Raw genomic sequence first — 24,839 nt, forward strand, 5'->3', positions numbered from 1 at the left:
CACTAACATCATGTGGTTCCTTGGCACATCTCTTAGCCTTTGCACTGGCTGCTCCCTTTTCCTGGACTTCCATCTCTCTTCCTCTCCGGCAGACTCCTAGTCATACCTTAAGAGTCAAATATGCTTTCCTCTGGGCTTCCAGACTTTCTGTGTCCCTGCATCTCATGCTGTCACCCTGGATTTCAGTTATTTGTTGACAAGCCTGTCAGATACTAGGGGTCCAGAAATATCTATTGAATGCAATGATCTGATGTCAGCTTAGAGTCAGCTAGCATTGGTTTTTACCAAACATTGGAAAGTGGGCAGAGAACTACAATACAATGTGCTTTTTGTTGTTTTGCTTTTGAAATGCATGTGCCCATATGAGCAGGCATGGAGAAGGTTCTGTGTAAACAGAGCTCAGAGTATCATGGGCCAGTAGTTCAGCACATCCTCCTCTCAGGACCCTCTTTCAGTTGACCCCTAATTTCCTGACTCTGACTCCTGAATTTTGAGTAAGGAGCCAATGACTGCTGTCCAGGCCTACCCTCTCCTGGAGTCTGAATGAGTCACTGAAGAAGAAATCCAAATAGCCAATAAGCCCCATTAGCAACAGAGACAAGGCCAGACACCAGGTTTTGTCACAAACTGGCACAAAAATACTGTAAAATGTTGGTACCCAGTGTTGGTGAGCCTGTGGGGAATTATACACGCTATGGGTAAGAGAGAGAACTGGTCCAACTGCCTAAGGGATGTTTGTCAAATTGCCCCAAAAGCCTTAACATTTTAAAATTTAAGTGCCATTTATTTGAGGAATAGGTAATATAGTCACATATCTGAAGATTCCAAAATACCAAAGGGTATCCAGTTAAAATTCTCCTCCTTTCGGGATCCCTGGGTGGCGCAGCGGTTTGGTGCCTGCCTTTGGCCCAGGGCGCGATCCTGGAGACCCGGGATCGAATCCCACATCAGGCTCCTGGTGCATGGAGCCTGCTTCTCCCTCTGCCTGTGTCTCTGCCTCTCTCTCTCTCTGTGACTATCATAAATAAATAAAAATTAAAAAAAAATTCTCCTCCTTTCCCAGCCTCTATCACCACTTCTCTTCTTTTGAAGCAAGTATATTATCCTCTTCCAGGATTTATAAGAATACAAAACAAAGTATATAGCTGGCTTTCTTGCTGGTGACAAATGGCATCATGGTATACATCTACTGCTCTCTACCTTAAAATTTTACAAACTCAGAGATATATGACTCAAAAATTTATCCTAAATAAATTATCATGGATTTACACAATACCTGAATTGCAAAAGTGTGCGCCTTTTATCATATCATTAATGGTAGTGGAAAGTTGGAAACAACCTAAATATTCAACCGTTGGGCATTAGATTAAGGGACACAACCATTAAATGAAGCCAGAAAAATGTTTGCTAACACGCTAAGTTGGTTCTTACTATATGTTATAAAATGGGAAAAGAAGGCCACAGTGCAGTATATTCATATTATATTTTTATAATATTCAAATGTTTCATATAATAGTCTAATTAATATTCATATTAACTTTTTGAAAATGTACATTAATTTGGTCACTCATAGGGAATGTTGGCAGTGGCTATTCCAGGATGGTTAGGTGACAAATTTTGAGGGTTGGGTTTTATTTGATTTTATTTTAGTTTCCTTGTTTATTTTAATGATGAACATGAATGAATTTTCTAGTTAGGCAGAAAAGTCACATAAAAAGTCAGATTGTCTGGAAACCTAAGCACCTATACCCCTCATGTCAGTCTCAGGGCCCTTGACTACCCTTCATCTGTAAATAATGGAAAGAGGAGAACCCACTCCAGAAGCTACCAGAATAGAAGGACTGAGTTCATAGCCATTTGCCTTCAAGGAAACCTGACCAGGAGCAGCTTTCTTAGAAAAACCCCATCAGCCTTCCCGATTTCAGAAAATCACTGAAACGTGAATTATGGAGCTTGAGAGACTTTGTTATACAGAATGTTTGTTGAAAGGGGATTGTCAGGCTAGGGCAGAAGGGTTCCCCTGCTCCTAAATGTCCAGTCTAAGGACCTCCCTTTGGTCCCTGAACCCCTAGGGCTCAGCCTCTTAGCTTCTGATGCTGAAGTCTCAGGACCCTCCCACTCACCTATCTTTCTCTGCTGCATTCAGGAGTTTTTCTATGACATCAAACATAGTGACCTGGCGAAAAAGTCCCTGGACATCTCGGTCTGGGACTATGACATCGGCAAATCCAATGATTACATTGGTGAGTACTTCTGGCTCCCAGAGAGAAGCCCATCCTCCCAGGAAAGAAGAGCCTTAAGAATCTAGGCTTCTCTTGGAGGGTTCAAGGCACTTCTTGTCTTTTGGTGGCCGCATCGTCTAAACACCACATCGGGACAAATTTGGGTGATTTGGGTCCAATTTGGGGATGCTTTTATAGGAAAGGGCTTACACAGCTGAGGGATTGGGTCATGGTTGATTATTTGCTAACAAATCATATCCAGTGGATAATCAAATCCCAGAGGACAGAAGGGTCTGTGGCCTCAGAAAACAGGGTGAAAAGGAAGTCTCCTTAATCGATTTGTTAAGTCCTGAAAAAGGTTCTAATTTTCCCAGCTTGCCTTCAGATGACGAGGAAGAATAGACATTAAAGATGGGGTGGGGGAGGGAGGCCTGGGTGGCTCAGTGGTTGAGTGTTTGCCTTCGGCTCAGGCTGTGATCCCTGGGTCCTGGGATCGAGTCCTGCATCGGGCTCCCTGCATGGAGCCTGCTCCTCCCTCTGCCTGTGTCTCTGCCTCTCTCTCTCTCTCTCTCTCTCTGTCTCTCATGAATGGATAAATAAAATCTTTAAGAAAAAAAGATGGGGTAGGGAGGGTACTCCAGGCAAGGGACACAGCATAATCAAAGGTGTGGACACAGGACTGGACAGGGTGGGTGGCAAAGCTGACTCTTTGGAAATATTGAGTACTCAGAAGTAGTGGCAGACAAGTTTTGGAGAATGGGGTGGTGACTTACAGAAGGTCTTTAAAAAATGAGACAGTGAAGCTACAACTTGAGGCTGCAGTAGGGAGCCATGGCAGTTCTTGAGTGGCTAGTGTGCAGGTAGAGAAGGCCAGTGGTAATAACAACAGCATAACAACAGCCCCCCATAAAGAAGGGTGCCAGGTTGTTGGAGGGGTCACTGCTTGGTGGCAGTTTTTCCTCGACTAGACATTTGGGTCCAGGATGAGAGTGCCATGTGTCCCTCTACTCTGACCACCTCTTCTCTCTCCCCATCTTGTCCTCCAGGAGGCTGCCAGCTGGGGATCTCAGCCAAGGGAGAACGCTTAAAACACTGGTACGAGTGTCTGAAAAACAAGGACAAGAAGATTGAGCGCTGGCACCAGCTACAGAACGAGAACCATGTGTCGAGTGATTAGGATGGGCCCCCAGGTCCCCAGCTCCATGCCCTACCCTTGTCCCAGGTTACCCGCCAGCCTGACCCACCTGCCCTTCACACTCTGGTCTCTTTTCTCTTTGCCTCCCCCACCCTCTCCCTCCCTGTGCCTGCCTTTGAGGTGCCCCCTGACCTTGGGCACTGCTGCCAAAGACCTTTCTCCACTGTCTGTGATGCTGTGGCGCGGGCCCTGAATGCAGCCCCTCTCTGGTCCCTCTAGGATGGAGCAGTAGGGAGAGGGATGCAGAGATTTTCACAAGAGGCTGGAATTTAACAACCTCTCTGTCTGGGTAAACTGCAAAGGTTCTTTCTTCATCATTTAGGACTGTTTTTAGACCCTCCTGGCCTTGAACACACACACACACACACACACACACACACACACACAACTTGCATTTCCTGTGTCATGTCTGTGTATATCCTCAGCTGTCAGCAGACCGGAACAAGGCTGTGAGGGCCAGCAACAGGGCAGAAATAGAGCATCCAGGCCCCCACTGCCCCTCCACACCAAACCCCCTGATTGCCAGGAAAACAGACCACCATGTTTAAACTCCCTGGTGACTAGGAACACACCCTCCTGGCTTCAAATGCATTCAGGATGCCACCTATTTGCTTCCTAGCAAAACCCAACACCCTTTCTCTAGCACCCACCTTGTCCCTCGTCCCTCCCTCCCCCTCCCTAACCCTACACCCCGCCAAACACTCTTTCTCAGCTCCTCACACTCCTCTCTCCCTGTCCATTCCCTCTTTTCTCCTTTCCCTCTTTCTAAGAGGGCAAAATAGCAAGAGCAAAAAATACGTTAACCTAGCGTCACGCCCTCACCAGCTTGGCCAGCAAACTTGAACTGGCACGACCCTGACTTCCAATTAGGCCCGCACTTCTTAGAACCACCCACTTCTCTTGTTGGCAGAGCCAGGTGTCCTGGGGCTGGGCCAGCTGCTGGCACTGCCCCAGCTCAAGGCAGCCTCCTGTGAGCTGCATAGACACCTCATAGATGACTTCCTCAGCCCCTGGGCTCCCCGAGTAGGTGCAAACAGTATTTAGAAACCAGAGCTCTCGGTTGGGGTCGGGGGGCTCTCTCCAATGCCCCAGCCTTTCCCCTCCCTCTGCTCTTAGTTAAATGAGCAGCACACTATCCGCGTCCCTGGCACTCTTCAACTCTGCTTCTCTGACTCTCTGGAGACCTGTCTCTCACTTAGAATCGCCTTGAATCTCTCTGTCTGTGGCTCTGGCCCAGTTTATCTCTTGCACCCTCTTCACCAAGTTTGTCTGGAAAATAAAATACCATCATAAATCTGAAGCTTCAGAAACTGACAGATCCTGATGCCAAAGGCCACTGTTCCATCAGGAACCATTCAGTCTTTCTTCCTAAAAAATTAAAAAATAATAATACAAAGGAGGAAAGGCTGAGCACGAATGTTATAAATGTGAGGCTGGGGTCAGGTAATCTGCACTGTCCCATGAGAAAGGCTTGTCTTTTCCCAGTTTCCATCATCTTCCCTCGTGAAAATCACCTCCCTCCGTTTGACAACCCACCCTTGTCTATAGACGGCATCAGATGGACACTAAAGCTCTTCACTTTCTCCAGATGCACCTTTTAACCTCTCCCATTTGATGTCTCCACCCTCAGCTCCCTGCACAATTCATCAGAAGGCTCTGATTTCTTGCCTTGAATAACCACCTTCTAAACACCAAGCTCTTCTCCTTCCCCAAGATGGCCAGTGGCTTCCTGACTGCCCTCTTGCCCCCTGACCATGTCCCTCCGTCAGTCCCCATGGTGCCCACTCTCAGCCCACCTCCTTCCCATGGTTTGCCCCTAGGAGAAAGCATGCTGGCTGCGTTGCTCAAGCCTGACGCTGGTATTGGCGCTGGAATCAGCATGCAGCAAGCTCACAGTGTCCCCTGACAAATGTAACCACTTCCCTGCCTAGAATCCACACATGCTCTCCAGTGCATGCAGAACCACCCACAGCCTTTCTTTGTGATGATGTAGCCAAAAAATAAAGTAGGAATATCCAGGAAAAACTGGTGGCCTGAGTTTTTCCTTTCTTGTTTCTGGAAGTGCTTTTGCCCCATCAGGATACATGATGCTATTTGGAGAGTCCGTGTCTGCTGTGCTCCAGCCCTTGGGGATATAGCAGATGTGGTCTCTGGCCCTGTGGGCTGACTCCACACCCTCGTAGAAGAATGCTTTTTGCTTGTGCCCATCCAACAGTGGGCCAGCATCCTCTCCTCCTTTCTACCCTAACCTTGTGGAAAGTTCCAGGTGGTGTGGAATTAGACACTGTCAAGGCTCAAAGAGATGACAGGGTTGAGCCAGAACCTAGTTCAATCAACTCACTTATCTGACAGAGGAATAACCCAAAGCCCAGGGAAGGGAATGATATAGCCAATGGCTCATGGCAGCAATGCCAGGAAAAGAACTCTTTCACTGGACTCCTGGTATGATGTCCTTAATGCACTGATTAATGATATCATCAAATGCCTCCCTTGTGTTCCAGCACCTTTCATCCTGCAAGGAGCCTTCATAGATGCCCCTCAACAGTCCTGAAAGTGAGCTGAGGAGGCAACTAACTTCCCAGAAGTCCTCTTCATCTCACCAACATCTATCCTAAAAGAGTTTAAGCAATTGGTCAGAAATGCTGGTTACTTCCCAGAAGGAGCCATCAGTTCTGTCCACCAGAAACTTCTCTTCCAGGCCAAGTTAGAGACAGGATCTTTTCCTCATCCTCAAAAGGGTGATTCTCAATCCTGGGAAAGAAATAAGCATATCAGAGTCACCTGGGGAGATTTTCTTTTCAAACTACCCATGCTCTCCCTGCCACCCTGCCCCCAGACTCTACTGTTCCCTGGGGACAGGGTAAATATATTTGAACACGTCCTAGGTGATACCTTGTGCTTCCCACCTCCACCAGGACTTTGCTGACCACTGCCCTAAAGTCTATCTGTTTTTCCTACAATTTAGCCAACTGCCAGCAGGTGGAAAGAGGTACCAGTTAGAACGGCAATGCAGTCCCCCCAGGAGTAACAGGAGACACTGGTGGCCCTGTGCTCATGGCAGACATCACTAATCTCTCCCTGGACTCATAGCAGACATTGCTAATCAACATGGCATCTTCCCCCAAAAGCCTGCTAGCAGCCTCTGAACCCTTCTCTGCACAGCATTGTAGGCAGCCACCACTGGCCTGTCATGAGCAGTTGAAAAGAAAGCTAATTTCCATCTCTAAAATGGTTGATCTCCTTCCCCAGAAATGTAGACACGCCAAAGAAGCCAAGATGAATATACACGAGGAGAGTTTTCATAAATATGGGTACACCTGACTTGGCAAATGATCTTTTCCTCGCTCATTGAAATCAAACACCATGCAAGCAGCAATATGGTGTGATCCAAAGCTCCTGATAATAAAGCAGCATGCCAGTTTTGTAATCAGCTCAGTCCAGTATTCAGATCCTCACCGGCACTTTCTAGATGTGCAACCTAACTTCTCTGAGACTCAGTTTCCTCATCTGGAAAATGGGATCAACAAGAACCCGATCAAAGAGGTGAGACCAATTTGCCAATGTCTGGTCTCCCATCAGGCTGATGAAAGTGGGCCTGGGAAAGGGGAGTGTCAAAGGGCCAGTGGTGCCTTGTAAAATCAGTGCAAGCTGGGTAGGTGGCCAAGTGGATTAAAAAGCTATGTCCCCCCCTCAGCTGAATCAGGTTTGTTAGGGGCGTTGGCTTAATACACGGAAGCACCATGGGAACATGACAGTTACATGCATTATGTGTGGGACAGTTACAGCTAGCTTGGCCCTGGCCCAAACTTTCTGTGTGACCGTGACCCTGAGCAAGTCACTATGTCTGCAACTCTGTAGGTAGGACATCAGAGTATCATGATTCTCTAACTTGGTTGCTGGGACCCACAAATGTGCCTTAATTTCCCAGTTGCTCGGCAAAGACCTAGGCCTTTTTGCTGAGGGCAGGCCCCCTGCCTCAGAGTCCTGCATTGTGTCTTTTGCATACAACACAAGAATTTTCTTGTTCCTGTTTCTTCAAAGGGCACAATGACTTAAAGCCACCTGCAAATGCACTTGGGCATAATTCTGGATTTTTCCAATTGCTTCCTCAATCTTTTACGGTTGTGTTACTGTTACCCAATTCGATGCAATGTGTCATGACACTTGACTTCATCTTTCCAAAGAATTCAGTGTATGTTTTCTAAGGACAGATCTCTTTCGTCCTCATGTTGGATCTGTTACTATATAGTCAACAGTGTTGTCCCCAAGAGAAGGGTAAGCAACAAAAGAGAACACAGGGATTTATTCGGGGTCTTCAAATCGCAATCTGAGGAGCACAGATTTGGGTAGCAACCCAGACGCCTCCCACTCAGGATTGAGACCCAGGAGTCTTTATTTGCAAATTGCGCAACTATTAATGAAATGTACATGAGCAGTTTTCCAGAAATTTTGATTGGAAGATGCAATTGCACGGTACTATCCGTTGGTTTTCTGAGTACATTATGTCAGTTACCAGGAACATATCTCCTGCAGAGTGTCCAGTTTTTATCCCGAATGCAGATACAGCAGCTCTGTGTTCAGTCTCTGTTTAATAGTTCAGTAGCTCCTGTTTCAAAAACCAGGATGAAGTGTTAGTCCCAGAAATGGGAGTCTCTCGTGTTTGGAGGTTTTATACAGGTACATAGTATATACTTCGTTAACAAACACAATTGCCAAAAAAGCATTTGAAAGCAGACAAAATCTCTGAAATGCAATCTGACTGGTAACGGAAATGAGTGTCAATGTAGAGGGAAGCCCAGCCCCTTCATGGTTACCTTTGCCTTCGGCATAGGTCAACACGCTACACAGAAGGAGTGGGGAGTGGCGATGAATTGCTGAGCTGGTTAAAAGAAGAATGATTAAGAAAGACAGCTAATTGGCATTTCTAGACTGCACCGTCCAACAAAAACAGAACACAAACTCTTCTCAAGCTCCCCTGGAACATTCACCGAGATATACCATATCTGAGGCCATTAAACACCCTCAGCAAATTCCAAAGAACAAATGTCACACAGAGTATGTTTTCTACCATGGTGGAGTTAAATGAGAAATCAATAAAAGCAATATATCTGGAAACTTCCAAAGTGTTTAGAGACTCAACACTTCTGACACACGGGTCAAAGAAGTCTCAAAAGAAACTTTAGTCTGTGCCAGGGTTGCCTGGGTGACTCAGTCTGTTGGGCCTCCAACTCTTGGTCTCTGCTCAGGTCATGATATCAAGATCCTGGGTTTAAGCCCTTTGTCGGGTTCTGTGGTGAGTCAGGAGTCTGCTTGAGATTCTCTCCCCCTTCCTCTGCTCCTCATCCAACCCAATAAATACACAAATAAAATCTTTTTAAAAAATGAAATAGAGGCACATGGGTGGCAGAGTGTTTGAGCGCCTGCCTTCGGTTCAGGTCATGATTCTGGGGTCCTGCTGTGATCAAGTTCCACATTGGGTTCCCTGCAAGGAGCCTGCTTCTCCCTCTGCCTATGTCTCTGCCTCTCTCTGCATCTTTCGTGAATAAATAAATAAAATCTTTTTTAAAATGACACAAAATATTCTGTGCTAAATGAAGATGAAAAAACAACCAGTTAAGATGTGTGGAGTGCAGTGAAAGCTGTGCTCAGAAGGAAATGTACAGCATTGAGTGCATAAGTTAGAAAAAAAGGAAGATCTAGATAGGAAGGGATGAATATATGGGAATGGTATTTTTGAGAAACTGTTCTGCATGATTTCATAAGGGTGAAGGTATGACATTATGCAGAATGCACAAACACAGAGAGAACCCTAAGGTAGGCTGTGGACATGAGTCAATAATAACATATCAATACCAATTCATCAATTGTAACAAATGTATCACACCACCATTAATAATAAGGTAGGTGTGGAAGCAGAGGTGGGAAATACAGCTGGGAGTGTCACCAGGCAGAGACCTGGTTCCAAACTCAGGTTCCTCTGCTCGTTGCTCAAAAATCAATACTCGAGAGACCCAGATGGTGGGAAAAGGAAGGGTTGCTTTATTCGGGAGCCGGCAACCTGCGAAGATGGTGGACCGATGTCCCAAAGACCATCCTCTCTGTCTAGGAGGAGCTGGAGGGCTTTAAAGGGGAATACGTGCAGGGAACAGGAGACGGGCTGTGGGTGGGAGAAGCAGGTGGTTAGTCGTCCGTCGGCAGGACCCTGAACAGGCTTGCTGGCATCGTAGCAGCTGTTTTTGAATGTGGTCAAGCCTTATCTTCTGGGAAAGTTTGTTCTTTCACTCCTGGAGACCAGTGGTGTGCAACTCTCCGGGCAAGTCGGTTCTGCTACAGACCTAGGGACTTAGGTCCGCAAGCAAGGAGGGCAGAGGCTTGAAGCAAGTTAGCCCGTCAGAGCGGTTGGGGTGCTGTTACAGGAGCTCTGTTCTTTCTGTTCACTTTTTCTGTAAACCTAAAACTGCTGTATGAAATAAAGCCTATTAGTCAAAAGGAAAAATCTATATAGCATGATGTTACTTCCGTTTTAAAAAAAGACAGAACTTTGCACATGTGCGTGTGTGTGTATTAACCTAGAAAAATATCTGAAAAGATCTATACCAAAGTGTTTATAGTGGGCATCTTTGGGTTTTAGGATTACAGGCTGTCTTTCTTTCTTTTTTTTTTTTTTTCAGGCTGTCTTTCTGCTTCCTGATTTTTCTGACTTCTTTTCCATTTTACAGTGTGCATAAGATCATAGGAGACTATAAAACAATTTTGTCAGGAACAACAACAACAACAAAAAAACAAAGCAGGAAATTTCAAATGAGTTTTTTTTAATTTTTATTTATTTTTATTTTTTTTTAAAGATTTTATTTATTTATTCATGATAGTCACAGAGAGAGAGAGAGAGAGAGAGGCAGAGACACAGGCAGAGGGAGAAGCAGGCTCCATGCACCGGGAGCCCGACGTGGGATCCGATCCCGGGTCTCCAGGATCGCGCCCTGGGCCAAAGGCAGGCGCCAAACCGCTGCGCCACCCAGGGATCCCCAAATGAGTTTTTAATGACAATTTCTTCTGGGTAAGGTACTAACACTGGTTAAAAAATCAATAGTTTCAGGGGCACCTGGGTGCCTCAGGGGGGTTAAGCATCTGCCATTCGATCAGGTCCTGATCACTGGGTCCTGGGATCCACCCCTGGGCTCCCTGCTCAGCAGGGAGTCTCTCTCTCCCTCTCCCTCTCCTTCTCCTTCTCTCTCTCTCTCTGCCTCTCCCAGCCCAGTTTGTACCCACTAGGTCTCACTCTCAAATAAATAAATAAAATCTTAAAAAAAAAAAAAAAGCAACAGTTTCAGAGTCCAGTGGAAACAAGTCTGATGTCCTAGGCTGCTACATAAAGGGCAAGAGGATAGATAGTAAGTTCTGGACAGAGCTGGCAGGGCAGAGGCAGTTTCAGTCTCAGAGGAATGTTAGCCATGCTAAGCTCCTCCCTTCCAGGGAAACGAAACTAACTGACTCAAGACAGGAAGACAGACCAGACAGCTGTTCCAAGCTGCCAGTTCTGCAGCCACCGGCTCTCCTGCCCCTGTCCTGAGAAGCATGCCCGAGCTCAAAGACACCCCCGCCAAGGATCTGGACAGGTTCATCGAAAACTATCTCCTGCCAGACACACAGTTCCGCAGGCAGGTCAAAGAAGCCATTCACATCATCTCCACTTTCCTGAAAGAGAGATGTTTCCAAGGTGCAGCCCACCCTGTGCGGGTGTCTAAAGTTGTCAAGGTGAGCCCAAGCCTCCCTGGCGGGGGAGGGGGTGGATGGATGGGCAAGAGTTCCCACAGAGACAGAGAGAGGGAGCAAAAGGTTAAGTAAGCTTTTTGGGGCTGGTGGTTTCTGACACATCCATACCAAGAAAATATAACCAGAGCTTTGTTAGAAAAGATTTTGAGGGGAGGCCCTCGATCTGCAACTTTTAAATCAGTGCCCTGGCTGAAGTTTATGAGCCACCATCCTCGGCCACGTCCATTTCAGAGGTAGAAAAACAGAGGCCGGCTCTCGTAGTAAACAATTTGCCAATGAATGGCCAGGCTGGGGACTCAAACAGCTTCTGTAGAATTATGAGCCATTAAGACTTTATGTTCTGGGGGCATGTTTTTGTGTTTTTCTGACATAAAGGCTTCCAGAGCCACTCTCCAGCCAACAACAGCTAAACATCATTCCAATGATTTTGTGTAGCTGGAAAGCTGTCTGTGCCACCTCCCATAAAATATATACACCACAAAAACAGAGCCAGACATTGCTGAAAGGGCGTCTGGTGCCAGCTGTCTCCATGCTGCTGGGCTTTTCTTTCTTTTAAGATTTTATTTGTTTATTTATGAGACAGAGAGAGAAGCAGGCTCCATGCAGGGAGTCTGACATGGGACTCGATCCCAGGTCTCCAGGATCATGCCCTGGGCCAAAGGTGGCGCTAAACCGCTGAGCCACCTGGGCTGCCCGCTACTGGGCTTTTCAACTCCCTTGATAAACTAGCATTCCTTTTTCTTAGTGTGATATTAGTTTCAGGTATACAATGTATCGATTCGACAATTCTGCACATTACTCAGTGCTCTTCATGATAAATATTATCATCACCTGTCCCCACACAGCGTTATTACAGTATTATTGACTATATTCCCTGTGCTATACTTTTCATCCCTGTGACTTATTTTAAAACTGGAAATTTGAACTTCTTAATCCCTTTTTTTATGTAATTCATCCCTGTACCCAAATCCCCTCTAGCAACCGTTGTTTTTTCTCTCTATTTGAGTCTGTTGTTTTGGGTTTTTTTTTATTTTTTAGATTCCATGTATGAGTGAAATCATATGGTATTTGTCTCTGTCTGACTTATTTCACTTAGCTTTATATCTTCTGGATCCATCCATGTTGTTGCAAATGGCAAGATTTCATTTTTCTTATGGCTGAATAATATCATATGGTGTGTGTGTGTGTGTGTGTGTGTGTGCACAGCACATCTTTATCCATTCATTTGTGGATGGACACTTGGGCTGCTTCCATATCTTGGCTATTGTAAATAATACTGTAATAAACACAGGATTGCCTATATCTTTTCAAATTAGTGTTTTCATTTTCTTTGGGTAAATACCCAATAGTGGAATGACTGGATCATACAGTAGCTCTATTTTTAATTTTTTGAGGATGCTCCATACTGTCTTTCACAGTGGCTGCACCAATTTCCATTCCCATCAACAGTGCATGAGGGATCCCTTTTTCCCCCATCCACAATGGGGACTCACCATTTCTAAGGTATCATGGGCTGGTTAATGGTATTACTTTGGAAAGCAAATAGCACCAGCTGGCTGTGAAACTTTGACCAAGTCATTTCACCTCTCTGTGCTTCTTTTTCCTCCCCATTAATTCCCAGTGCCTGATAGAGATGTACAGATTATATGACCAGCATGTAAACCGCCCAGCATGGGCCAGTCTATGGTGTATAATCATATATAAGAGTAAAGAGCGCAGAGCCTAGAACCAGTCAGCCAGGGTTCAAACTGCAGTTCCCACTGTGTGGCAGGGCGGCTGTATCACCTCTCTGAGCACTTAGGGCTGATAACATCTGTAAAGTGGGAGCTGATAACAAGAGTATGGGGGTCATAGGATCCTATGAGCATTACGGAAGTTAGACCGGTGATGCCCTCAGCACAGAGGCCAAGTAAGGTTCAAGAATGTTAGTGATCATCCTCATCATTTTATTTAGGGAGGCTCTTCTCAATGACTGTCAGTTCTCATTTTGCTCATCTGTTTTAGGGTGGCTCTTCAGGCAAAGGCACGACCCTCAGAGGCCGATCAGATGCCGACCTTGTGGTCTTTCTTAACAATCTCAAGAGTTTTCAGGAGCAGCTCGAGAATCGAGGACAGTTCATTTGGGAAATTAAGAGGCAGCTGGAAGCCTGTCAAAGAGAAGAAACATTTGAAGTGTACTTTGAGGTCCAGAGTCTGCAGTGGGAGAAGCCCCGCGCCCTCAGCTTTGTCCTCAAGTCCCCCCAGCTTGGTGAGGGGGTGGAGTTTGATGTGCTGCCTGCCTTTGACGTCCTGGGTGAGCATTCACAGACACAAGGGCTTTCAGGCCTTGTCCTGTGTTGGGGTTTCTTTCTTTTTTCATGTTTCTGAGCATGAATTTCCCGTAGTTGGAGAGTCTTAACTAAGATGAAGCATGCCTTCAAAGTGGGGAGGAGATCTTAGAATGAATGAGGTCACAACTGGCCACAGGAGCATCATGAAACAGCAAATTGGCACGATTTGGAGGCAAGACATTTCTTACGCAACACCTGTTGGGTTTGCTGGTTCTACTGTGGCAAAGGGTGGGGATTTCATCTTTCCAAAAATGAAGCAGTGGAGATCTGGCATAGAGTCAATATGTGAATTGCATCTTTCACCCCAAACATGAGGAGACCTCACTAAATTTATGCTGAGGGTTGGAATCTATAGATAATCTGAAGAAACATTTGGATGAGAAGCATCACCTCTCAGAGGCTTGATGTCCACATTAGGAAAACTGGTTAAACCATGCCTGGATCATTCTCCAAAGTATTAAATGATCATCTACATGAAGCTCTTGTACAAGGCCTGGCACATAGTAGGTGTTCAAAAATGTGAGTTCCCCAACTATGCACCGGGGCACCCCAGGATGCCACAGTGAAATAACTCACAGGGGCACATGAAATAGTTTAGATATTAAATTTTTGAGGGAAACACCATGACATCTGTTGGACACCACACAAACTACTGCTGTTCAGTTGTACAAACTGAACTACATATACCGAACTGGTTTTTTGGTGTTGTTTGTTGTTGATGTTGTTTTGAGGTTTTGTTGGGGGGGGGGGTTGGGGGGGATTGCCTAGGGGACCTGTAAGATAATACCGAAAATCCAAAGCACCAAGAAATGAGAAAGTTTGGGAATCCTTTCTTGTTGCCATGTCCAGTGTTGGGTGCTGGCATTACTTTCATTGGCTACAAAAAAATAAGACGGGGAGAGAGAAGGGGTGGAAGGACATGCCAGGCAGAGGGAACAGCACAAGCAGAGGCCAGAGATAAGAAAAGATCAGGATGTGCTGGACCTGCAAGAGGCTGATGATGAGGGGATGAAGGTGGAGCCAGAGGAAGAGGGTAGGGGGGATGAAGAGGGAGTAAGCAGAAAGTGAGCCAGGAGAGCTGATTCTGCAGAAGTCTGTAACCTTGGTCATGGACTTCTCCTGAACACAATGGAGGGCTGTGGAAAGGTTTTAAGCAAGGAAGTAGCATGGTCATATTTATGTTTTAGGAAGATGGCCCAAGCATAGTAGGGAAAATAGATAGGAAGAGAGGTGAAGGGATCCCTGGGTGGTGCAGTGGTTTGGCGCCTGCTTTTGGCCCAGGGCGCGATCCTGGAGACCCGGGATCGAATCCCACATCGGGCTCCCGGTGCATGGAGCCTGCTTCTCCCTCTGCCTGTGTCTCTGCCTCTCTCTCTCTCTGTCTTTCATGAATAAATAAATAAAATCTTTAAAAAAAAAAAAAAAGGAAGAGAGGTGAAACCAGAGGATGGAGACATTCAATCAACAATAATAAGCACAGGTGATCCACTGAGCATCTACTGTGTACCAGGCACTCCTCTATGGCCATGAATGACCCAAGCAAGGCACCTCTGCCCCGGAGCCTGACAATGAGTACAGAAACAAGATAAATGGATTGCTACCTGATGTGACAAAAATCTAACAGGGTGATACAATGGGGAGTGATGGAGGATGGAGGGCTTCTTCAGACAGAGTGATGAGACAGGGCCCCCTGAGCAGGTGACATCTGAGCAGAGGCCCAAAGGAAGAGAAGGAGCCAGCCATGGGAAGATCTGGGTATTCCAGGAAGAGGAAATAGCAAGTGCTAAGACCCTGAGACAGGTATGAACTTGACATATTTAAGAAGAGAAAAAAGGCCAGGGAGCAAGGTAGGAGGCGAGATGGGAGAGGCGGCAGGAGACAGATCACATCAAATTTCACAGGCCACTGTGGGAACTCTGGATTTTATTTCAGATGTTGTGGGAAGCCAGAAGCAGGGTGATCAGGTTTTGAAAGGCCTCTCTGGGTGCTGGTTCGAGAATGGGCTGTGGGGCAACCGTTGAGGAGGCTGCTATCTAGGCCTGGTGGGAGAGAGCAGTGATGGCAACCTGGATGGGGTGACAGCAGGAAAGCTAGGAGAAGGAAAGGCTGCAATGGACTTCGGGGCACCTGGCTCTGGGCCTGTGGCCCCTTCTGCTGAGCTCCCACGGCCAGCAAGCTTGTCTCCCCAGCACCACTGGAGGAACCTCAGAGAAGGGCGACATCTTAAAGTTACGGATTTGTCCCTAACAGGTCAGTGGACCAATAACCACAGACCCAACCCTGAAGTCTACATCAAGCTAATCCAAGAGTGTGAGAACCGGGGGACAGAAGGCGAGTTCTCCACCTGCTTCACGGAGCTGCAGCGAGACTTCCTGAGGCAGCGTCCAACCAAGGTGAAGAGTCTCATTCGCCTCGTCAAGCACTGGTACCAAAAGGTACGTTCTTCCCGCCTGGGGAGCAGAGAAGGAGGAGGGAGAGGAGGGAGTGTAGAGAATAGAGGGTGGGAGGGCGGGAAGTCGAAGAGCAAGGTATGCAAAGGGGAAAAGGAGGAGATGGGGAGGGGGAGAGGAAAGGGAGGGGAAGGGTTGTGTGTAGAGTAGAGAAGGAGGAGCAGCGGGAGGGGCAGGAGCAGGAGGAAAAGAAGGGGAGGCCAAGGGCCTGGGACAGGTGCCAGTGGACCCAAGGTGTCTCATTCCTCCTGGTCCCTCTCATCTCCGGAAATGACAACTCCATGCTTCCAGTTACTCTGGCCTGTTTTGCACACACAGCTCTATTCAACCAGTTGACAAGTGATGTTGATCCCGTATCTAAAATATATCCAATTGTCACCACCTCCGTCACTCTCACCCTGGACCCAGTCATCATACGAGTTTCCCAGTTTCCCTTGACATCTCTGAAAACCCTCTCTCAGCCCTTCAGTCCATGCTGCCTTCCTTGAAGTTCCTCCAAGAGGGAAGCTCTACTCAAGCCTGTGGGATTGTCTATCTCCTCCCTAAAAATGTGCATGAAGGAAGGGACTTGTATGTTTTATTCACTGCTGTATCTCCAGAACCTAGAACAATGCCTGGCGCATAATAGATGCTCAATAAGTAATCGCTGAGTAAATTAATGAATGCCACACATAAATGCGCATAAAGTGTGCACACATACACTTCTGTGCACTTCCTGGCTGTCTGACCTCAAACCTCCCTCTGCTCCCTGTTTTCTCATTTGCAAAGAGTAACATGGCATAGCAGGAATAAACCACAAAATGTGGTGCCCAGCATAGCTGGTCCTAATAAATGTGCTTTCTTTGAACTACTCCTGGAGCACATGTAATAAAGTAGACATGTGTTATGTGCTTAGCTTGTGCCAGGCTCATAATATTTCACCTTTTGCAGTTCTTGATATGCATTTCTGCTTACTTCCTAATATCCTATATCTTATTTAATATTTATGGTGATTCTGTGAGCTGAGTAAGGGAGGTATCATCAAACCTATATTACAGAAAGAGAGTAAGAGTGAGATGGCTCTTTCAGCTAATAAGCAGCAGAACAAAAACTTGACTTTGGGTTTTCTGACTTAAGAGTTTGCCTAACATATAATATCCATTTTATAATATACATGTATGTTTTTGGATGACTTAACGAATGGAAAAAAGTAATTAAGAATAATCTTCCTGCTTTAAAAATAATCTTTAAGGCAAAGCAAGACAATCCGTTGTTTGCTAGACATCTTAGTTTGCTGTTTGAGGAAATTTGATCATGGAGCCTGAGCATTTTAGAACTTACAAAAAGTGGTCCTTGACAAGTGAACACTGTTCCCAAGGACATTGAAAATTCATGAGGACATTTTTGGTAACCATGGTGATCAAGGGCAAGGATGCTACTGACAATTAGTGGAAAGAAGCCAGGAATACTAGTTGTTTTACAATGAGGAAGATAGTCCAGCATGACAAGGAATTGTCTCTGGCCCTCCTACCTTCCCCCCCCTCCGCCCCTCCTCCCCTTCCCCTCTCCCTCTCTCTTCTTTCCCATAAAACAATACAGGAATCTCACCATACTTTAACTCCACTCACCATCACCAACAAACACTACGTCCAACTTACATGCCACTTTGCTGTGTCTTTCAAGTCTCTATATTTTCAAGTGTACAAAACATTACTATTATTTCCCATACCAGTGGGATAAAATGAAATCATTTTATCTATCTGCATATTTGCCATGTTCTTCACCATTCACTCCTTCCCACGTCTCTAATCTTCCTCCTGAGATCACATTCCTTCTTCGAGAAGTATGTCCCAGAAGATTTATTTTGGTGAGAGTCTTCTGATAATGAACTCTTAGTTTTTGTTTGCCTGAAAATGTCTTGATTTTACCTTCATTGTTAATAGGCATTTTTGCCCGATTGGCGGCCATTTCAGCACATGGAATATATCACTCCATCTTCTGGGGTCACTAGTGAAAAGTCATTTGTCAGGCTAACTGTGGCTCCTTTGTAGGTAATCTTATTCCTCTGGCTGCATTTATATTTTTCTCTTTGATTTTGTTTCATTTCAGTCTGAGGTGTCTTTTTTAAAAGATTTTATTTATTTGACACAGAGAGGGAGAGAGAGAGCCAGAGAGCACAAGTGAGAGGAATGGCAGAGAGGGAGAAGCAGGCTCCCCATAGAGCAGGGAGTCCAACTCAGGGTTCAATCCCAGGACCCTGGGACCACGACCCAAACTGAAGGTTGATGCTCAACCAACTGAGCCACCCAGGTGCCCCTCAATCTGAGGTTCTTAATGATGATTCCTTTTTTTAACTTGTCCTACTTGAAGTTCACTGGGTCCTTCCTGAATCTGTGAATGGATATCTCTCATCAGTTTGGGAAACTCTCAGCCATTTTCCTAAAACATTGTCTCTCTCTTTTCCTTGCCTCCTGAAACTCCAATTAAATGCATGTTAGACCTCAGTCTATCTTCCATTATCTTTACATTCTCTTCCATATTTTCCATCTTTCTGTCTCTCCGTGCTTTATTATGAATAGTTTATTCTAACAGTTTCCAATTCACTAGCTTTCCCTTAACAGCGTTTAATTTGCAGTTATTAATTATAGTTATTGTAATTTTTTGTTCTACAATTTCTATTTTATTATTTTTCAAATATGCTAAATTACTTTGCATGGCTTCTAATTTCCTCTAGGTCAAGCTCTTCTTTTATTTCTGTAAACATAATGTTTCCAGTTATTTTGAAGTCTCTTACTGATCCTTCAATATTTAAACTTTTGTGGATATTATTATTTTCACTTTTTCTGCTGGTTATTACTCTTGGTATCTTGTTTCCTTGTGTGCCTAGTTATTTATGTCCTGGTCATGGTATTTGAAAACTATTTGTGAAATCACTTGAAGCTTTGGGTTTTATATCTTACTCCAAAGGGAATTTCGTTTGGCTCTTAGGAACACTATGAGTTCTTCCTCTTGATTAATTTTCACAGTATCCTTATGAGCTTGGTGCTATTATGACCACTCACCTGGCAGGTAAGTAAAAATGAGGCTCTAAGAGTCTAAGTTGTCTTCCCAGAATGGACACTGGTGGAGTTAGGACTCAAACCCACATCACTCAGAATCTAGAGCCCAAGCTCTTAACCAGGAGTCAGTAAAATGTTTCCATAATGTCCTAGATAGGAAATACTTTAGACCTTGTGGGCCACATGATCTCTGTCACAACTACACAACTCCGTAGCATGAAAGCAGCCATAGACTACATGTGAATGAATGGATGTAGCTTTGCTCCAGGGAAATTTTATTTACAAAAGCAGATGGCAGGCTGGATTTGGCCTTTAGGAAATGTGCTTTACACCCTGGCTGGACAATTGCATGTTTCTGATTGTTTTTCCTACTCTCAGTGTAAGCAGAAGCTTGGGAAGCCCCTGCCACCGCAGTATGCCCTGGAGCTCCTGACAGTCTATGCCTGGGAGCGTGGAAACCACCAAACAGAATTCATCACAGCTCAGGGATTTCAGACCGTCTTGAAATTAGTCCTGAACTACCAGCAGCTTTGCATCCACTGGACAAAGTATTACAACTTTGAAACCCCGATTATCAAACAATACCTGATGAGGCAGCTTGCAAAACCCAGGTACTCTATCTCCGCATGAGTTAACTCGCCACGTAAATGAGCCCCTGGATATAGCTATGGTACCTTGGAAATGAAGGAAGTGGGAAGACTCTTCATTTGCTGGTCACCTTCTATGGTTAGCCATTGTGTTGAGCATTTTACTACTCCCATCTGATTTAAACAATAACCTCGAACCCTGTGAGGTAGGCATGCCATAGCCACCGTACAGATGGGTAAACTGAGGTTCTGAGGGATAAGGAGCTTGTCTTAACAGTAACAGAAAATGAGTGAAATAGCCAAAATTTGAACTAAAATGACAACAGCTAGAGCAATAATCATAATTGCTCCCAGGAATTAAGAGTTTGCTGTAAGACTAATGCATTCTAATACAATAGCAAAAATTATGGTCATTATAGCCGACGTGTACTGACCTCTCATTATGTTCCAAGTTCTGTGTAAAGCATTTCGCATGTTTTGTCTTGTCTCCATCCTTACATCATGTCCTTTGAGACAGACCTGTTTACTCTACCCATATCACAGGTGAGGAAACAGACTTAGTGAGGTCAAGTAACCTGCCCAAGGTCAAACCACTAATAAAGGGCAGAGGTAAAATTTGAACACAGCTCTGTCAGACCCAAGTGCAAGGCTTTTTCTCCTCGTGCCCACCACCCACCACCCACCACGGGGCAGGGCACTCAGGACACGCCCCAGGGAACAGCACCCTGTTCCTGTCCTAAGTCCCAGCCTGTGCCAGGCTCCTGTTTGGCACTGCTGGGAGCATGTGGATTCCCCAACACAGCCCTAGTTCCTCACCTGTCCCTTTCTGACTGTTACTCTCCAGGCCTGTGATTCTGGACCCTGCTGACCCGACGGGAAACGTGGCTGGTAGAGACACATATGGCTGGCAGCGGCTGGCACAGGAGGCCAGAGTCTGGCTGAGTTACCCATGCTTTAAGAAATGGGATGGGTCTCCAGTGGGCTCCTGGGACGTGCTGGTAAAAGCTGCTTCCTCCTTGATGTAATCCCCTAACCCCTCTACACAGCATGGGGCATGTGAGACTAATGCATTCTAACATAACAGCAAAAATTGTGGTCATTATCTAAGGTGTGCTGACCTCCTATTATGTTCTAAGTCCTGTGTGGAGCATTTTGCATGTTTTGTCTTGTCTCCATCCTCACATCATGTCCTTTGAGACAGGCCCGTTCTCCCCTCCCCGTGTCACAGGTGAGGAAACAGGCTTAGAGAGGTCAAGTGACCTCTGTTTTTCCAAAGAAACATTCTATCCAAAAAAAATTGCTCCTTGCCAGAAGTTACATATTCATTGAGTTTCAGGATATGTTTCATAATTTCAGTCATCTGGGACACATTCAGAGAGTTCCTAGGATTTGCATACCCCTTCTCCGGAGTTCATTCTTTAGTTTACATTACCCTGGCCAGAGGCAGTTGTTTCCACAGCCTGGTGGGCTCATTCCTTTATGAATAATAATAATGAACAATAACAGCCACCATATATTGAATATTTGCTTTGGACTCAGGTTCTGTCCTAAATGCTACATTATCTTATTAAATCATCACCATACCCTTTGAAGTGTGTTAGCTACTCCCATCTTACAGAGGAGCAAAGGAGGCTCAGAGAGATGAAGTCACCTGCTCAATGACACTTAGCTAGGTAGTGGTAGAGCTGGGATCCAAAGTCGATGGACTCTAATGACAACGCTCAGCTTTTCCTGTGCCACACTTGGGGCAGTGGGGTGCAGCAGTGACAGTCTTAGCCCACCCCTCTGGAGCTCCAATGGCCTTCAGAGTTGCCCTGCTGCAATCTGGTGTGGTCAGGCCTTTAGACTCGCCACATGGATCAGTCACCAAATGTGGGCAACTCAGAAAAAGGTATAGTCTTGAACGTGAGGCTTTCTGTAGTCGAGCTGCCTCTAAAGGCTGACCTCTGACATCTACCTGCTGACCATCTCCCCAGCAGCTGAGACTTATTCGTCCTTCCTCAAGGGGGATCCAGGTAGCATGCCACACGGTATCTGCTATATATGCTCACTGAGACCCAGTGCCAAGGTGGAAGGATCGATTCTCTGATGTGATCATGTGCTTTACCTTTTCAGCTCGAAGAAGACTATGAGGACAATTGGATAACGTGTGAACACAGGACATATTCATACCATGATTATGGATGGCGCCCTGTATCCTCTGGGAGCCCCAACACAGGCATGACACAGTCCATTCCCCAGCAGGAAGAAAACTGGATGTGTACCATCCTCTGAATGCCTGTGCCCTTTAGGGGAAAGAGCTCTGGAATCATCCAGGCCAGCCCCTTCTTTTGGTGTTCGGGAGGGTTCCCTTGATCCAGGGGGCAGAAGACTGCTCTGACCCCAAGGGCTAGCTGATGCCAGACCTCAGGCCAGAATGCAGGTCCCCTGCCCCCTCTTCCCCTAGTCTATGCTCTTTCTCCTCTCAGAGATAACGTTTCCCTGTAGCCCTACCCTGCTCCAGCCTGTTCTCTGACAATAATCACGGAGACACAATCAGAGAACCTTAACCTTCTTCTGTGTTCCTAATGGGAGGGTTATAGTCCCAACAATCGTCAACAACAATAAAAAGAATAGCAAATACCATGTGATGGGAGTTTATTACCTGCAAGTCACATAGCCAAGAGGTATATCCACGTGTTACGTGCGTGTACACGAATAGATTCAACTAGAAATATATACTGAGTACCTACTGTGTTCCAGGCATTGTCCTGGGCGCTGGGAACACAGCAGCCAAGGAAACAGACAAAAATCCCTGCCTCCTGGATTGACATTTGTGTGGACTGACTTTTAATATTGACTCGTTTTGGATCCTCCTAAATTTCAATTACAAATAATCCTAAGACCAGCATCTTTGATTCCTCCTCTGTCTACATTTCTGATTATATATATATGAAAACTTTCAGAACTGCCCCATCTGATGCCGTAGCCTCGAGTCACACGTGGTTTCCTGAGCATTGGAAATGCAGCTGGTCCAAATTGAAATGTGCCTGGTGGGATGTAAAACACAAATGAAGTTTCAGAGACTTAGCACACACACCAGAAAGAGGAAGAATGTCACTTTAAAAAAAATTTATTCATTTATTTGAGAGAGAGAGAGCAAACACAAGCAGGGGGCAGTGGCAGAGGGAGTGAGAGAAGCAGACTTCTTGCTGATCAGTAAGTCTGATGAGGGGCTCAATCCTAGGACCCTGGGATCATGACCTGAGCTGAAGGCAGAGGCTTCACCAACTGAGCCACCCAGGGTCCCCAAGAATGTCACATTCTTGATAACTGGTAATTTTTTATATTGATTGCATGTTGAAATGACAAAATTCATTGAGATATTGAGTCATATCAAAACGGACTTCTCTGTTTCTTTTCACTTTTTCATGCGGCTCCTAGAAATGTAAAATTACACATGTGATACACATTCTATTTCCATACATTCCACAGCTCTGCCCCAGAAGGTGAATCACTGGATTAAAGAATATGCTAGACCCATAGATGTTGTCACTCTGTCTCATCCTTGGTACCAAGAAACAGCTTTTCATTTACAAGGCTCTGAAATATTAATCCCCACCCCCATCCCGGGCAGAAGTGCTCACAGAAGAAGTCACAAGCGTGCTCTTGTTGCCTGAGTTGCCGGTCACCTCGAGTGGCTGACAAAGTCTTGATCTTGTCTGTGTCCCAATTTCCTCCTTTTAAGTCTGCAGCATCCCTGTGAGATGGGTTTTATTGCTGTTGCCATAATAATAGACTGAGGTCAGGGAACTTGCCCAGGGTCACCCGGCAAGTGAGAGACAGAGTCTGAACTTGAACCCTAGTCCTTGCTCTGAATCTCATGCTCTTCTCAGCCAGTGTCCTTGACTACATGGTGGGCACCGAGAAGAAGCTACCATCTCACTATGTCTCCCCGCTACCCTCACCCCACTCCGCCTCGCCACCCTCCGCTCCAACCTCATTCCTACTGGTGCTTCTGAACTAGTCAAACCTTTATTTTTCTATATTTTCTGATATTTTGACTTCTGGGGTCTTGCTGATCCTGGAGACACTGCCCCTCCCAGGGTAGCTAATCCCTAGAGATAGCCAACAACTCAGCGGTGAGCTCACCTTTCATATGCAAACCAACCAACCCAGAGCCCAGACTCTGAACCACCTCCTCTGTGGGCTTCCACACTCAAACTCTGGACCACCATCCACCTGTCAACTTGCCCCAGGCCAGGTACCAGACAACTCGGGATGGCCCCTATCCTCCAGATGCCACCAAAATCATTCAAACCAGCCTATCCAAAGCCTGTCTGCCTTGCCTTGCCTGCCGAAACTATGACAAAGGCTCTTCCGTGTCTCCCTTCGTTCTCTGCCTCATGAACGACCCTGGTGCTTCCCCGTGTGGTGGGCACTGCTTACTGTGCCTGGGGATCTGGGAGTTTGAACTTCTTCCTTCTAGACATTACTTGGTTATAAGACATCATTTTAAAAAATAAATAAATAAAAATAAACGTTCCACAGTCCCTCCCTCCAACCTGTTAAAATTTGGGGCCTCTCTTCAGCCTTTTCTCAGACTCTCCCTGTCTCCTCGTGTTTATGGTGTTTTTATAAAAATGGGATTTGGGACGCCTGGGTGGCTCAGTGGTTAAGCGTCTGTCTTCGGAGGCTCAGGGTGTGATCCTGAGATGGGGGATCAAGTCTCACATCCAGCTTCCCTCAGGGAGCTTGCTTCTGTCTCTGCCTCTCTCTGTGTGTCTCTCATGAATAAATAAATAAAATATCTTAAAATGAATGAATGAATGAATGAATGAATAAATAAATAAAATGGGATTCAACTCAGTTGAACGAGTTTTGTTACCTGCTTTGTGACCTTTATCTAGTTATCACTCTAGGCTGACTAGGAAATTTTGATATCACATATAACAGCTACATCATTACACCATAATAAATAAAGAGGATAATCCACTTGTGTTGTCTTCTGAGAGTGTTTCATGATTATAAGCAATGTTACAGTCATCAGTAGTTTAATTGAAAAGCCACATCAATCATACGATAGTACTGTTTTTATTTTGGGGGAACCTCCCATACTTTTCTGTAATGGCTGTGCCATCTTGCATTCCCACCAATGGTGCACATGGGTTCCAGTTTCCCCACATCCTCACCAACACCTGTGTCTTTTGTTTTCTTGGTAATAGCCATTCTAATAGGTGTGAAGTGATAGCTTATGGTTTTGAT

General features: G+C 45.6%; 2 protein-coding genes across 8 annotated transcripts in view; both read left to right on the forward strand.

Moving 5' to 3' along the window:
• The window catches only part of RPH3A (rabphilin 3A), a 267,775-nt gene extending 262,333 nt beyond the window's left edge, over positions 1–5,442 (forward strand). For all 7 annotated transcript variants that reach the window (XM_077875711.1, XM_077875709.1, XM_077875707.1 and 4 more), the window contains 2 exons: positions 2,147–2,243; positions 3,269–5,442. In XM_077875711.1, coding sequence (XP_077731837.1) covers positions 2,147–2,243; positions 3,269–3,399 — 228 coding nt within the window. In that variant the 3' untranslated portion in view covers positions 3,400–5,442. The remainder of the gene's footprint in view (positions 1–2,146; positions 2,244–3,268) is intronic.
• A 5,452-nt stretch (positions 5,443–10,894) lies between these two features.
• Positions 10,895–22,220, forward strand: LOC144299884 (2'-5'-oligoadenylate synthase 1-like). The gene is made up of 6 exons (XM_077875714.1): positions 10,895–11,172; positions 13,195–13,483; positions 15,771–15,955; positions 19,387–19,619; positions 20,440–20,593; positions 21,711–22,220. The coding sequence occupies exons 1-6, from the start codon at positions 10,993–10,995 to the stop codon at positions 21,867–21,869; spliced, it is 1,200 nt and encodes a 399-aa protein (XP_077731840.1). The 5' UTR covers positions 10,895–10,992; the 3' UTR covers positions 21,870–22,220.
• The last annotated feature ends 2,619 nt before the right edge of the window (positions 22,221–24,839 follow it).

This window comes from Canis aureus, chromosome 27 (assembly GCF_053574225.1).
Source record: "Canis aureus isolate CA01 chromosome 27, VMU_Caureus_v.1.0, whole genome shotgun sequence".
In the NCBI taxonomy this organism is placed as follows: Eukaryota; Metazoa; Chordata; class Mammalia; order Carnivora; family Canidae; genus Canis; species Canis aureus.

What these genes read in the sequence shown, in the direction of transcription:
- LOC144299884 (XM_077875714.1), top strand. Translation starts at nt 10,993, where the DNA reads ATGCCCGAGCTCAAAGACACCCCCGCCAAGGATCTGGACAGGTTCATC. An exon ending in GGGTGTCTAAAGTTGTCAAG is followed by an intron (nt 11,173 to 13,194) that starts GTGAGCCCAAGC and finishes CATCTGTTTTAG; the next exon opens with GGTGGCTCTTCAGGCAAAGG. An exon ending in AGGCAGCTTGCAAAACCCAG is followed by an intron (nt 19,620 to 20,439) that starts GTACTCTATCTC and finishes GTTACTCTCCAG; the next exon opens with GCCTGTGATTCTGGACCCTG.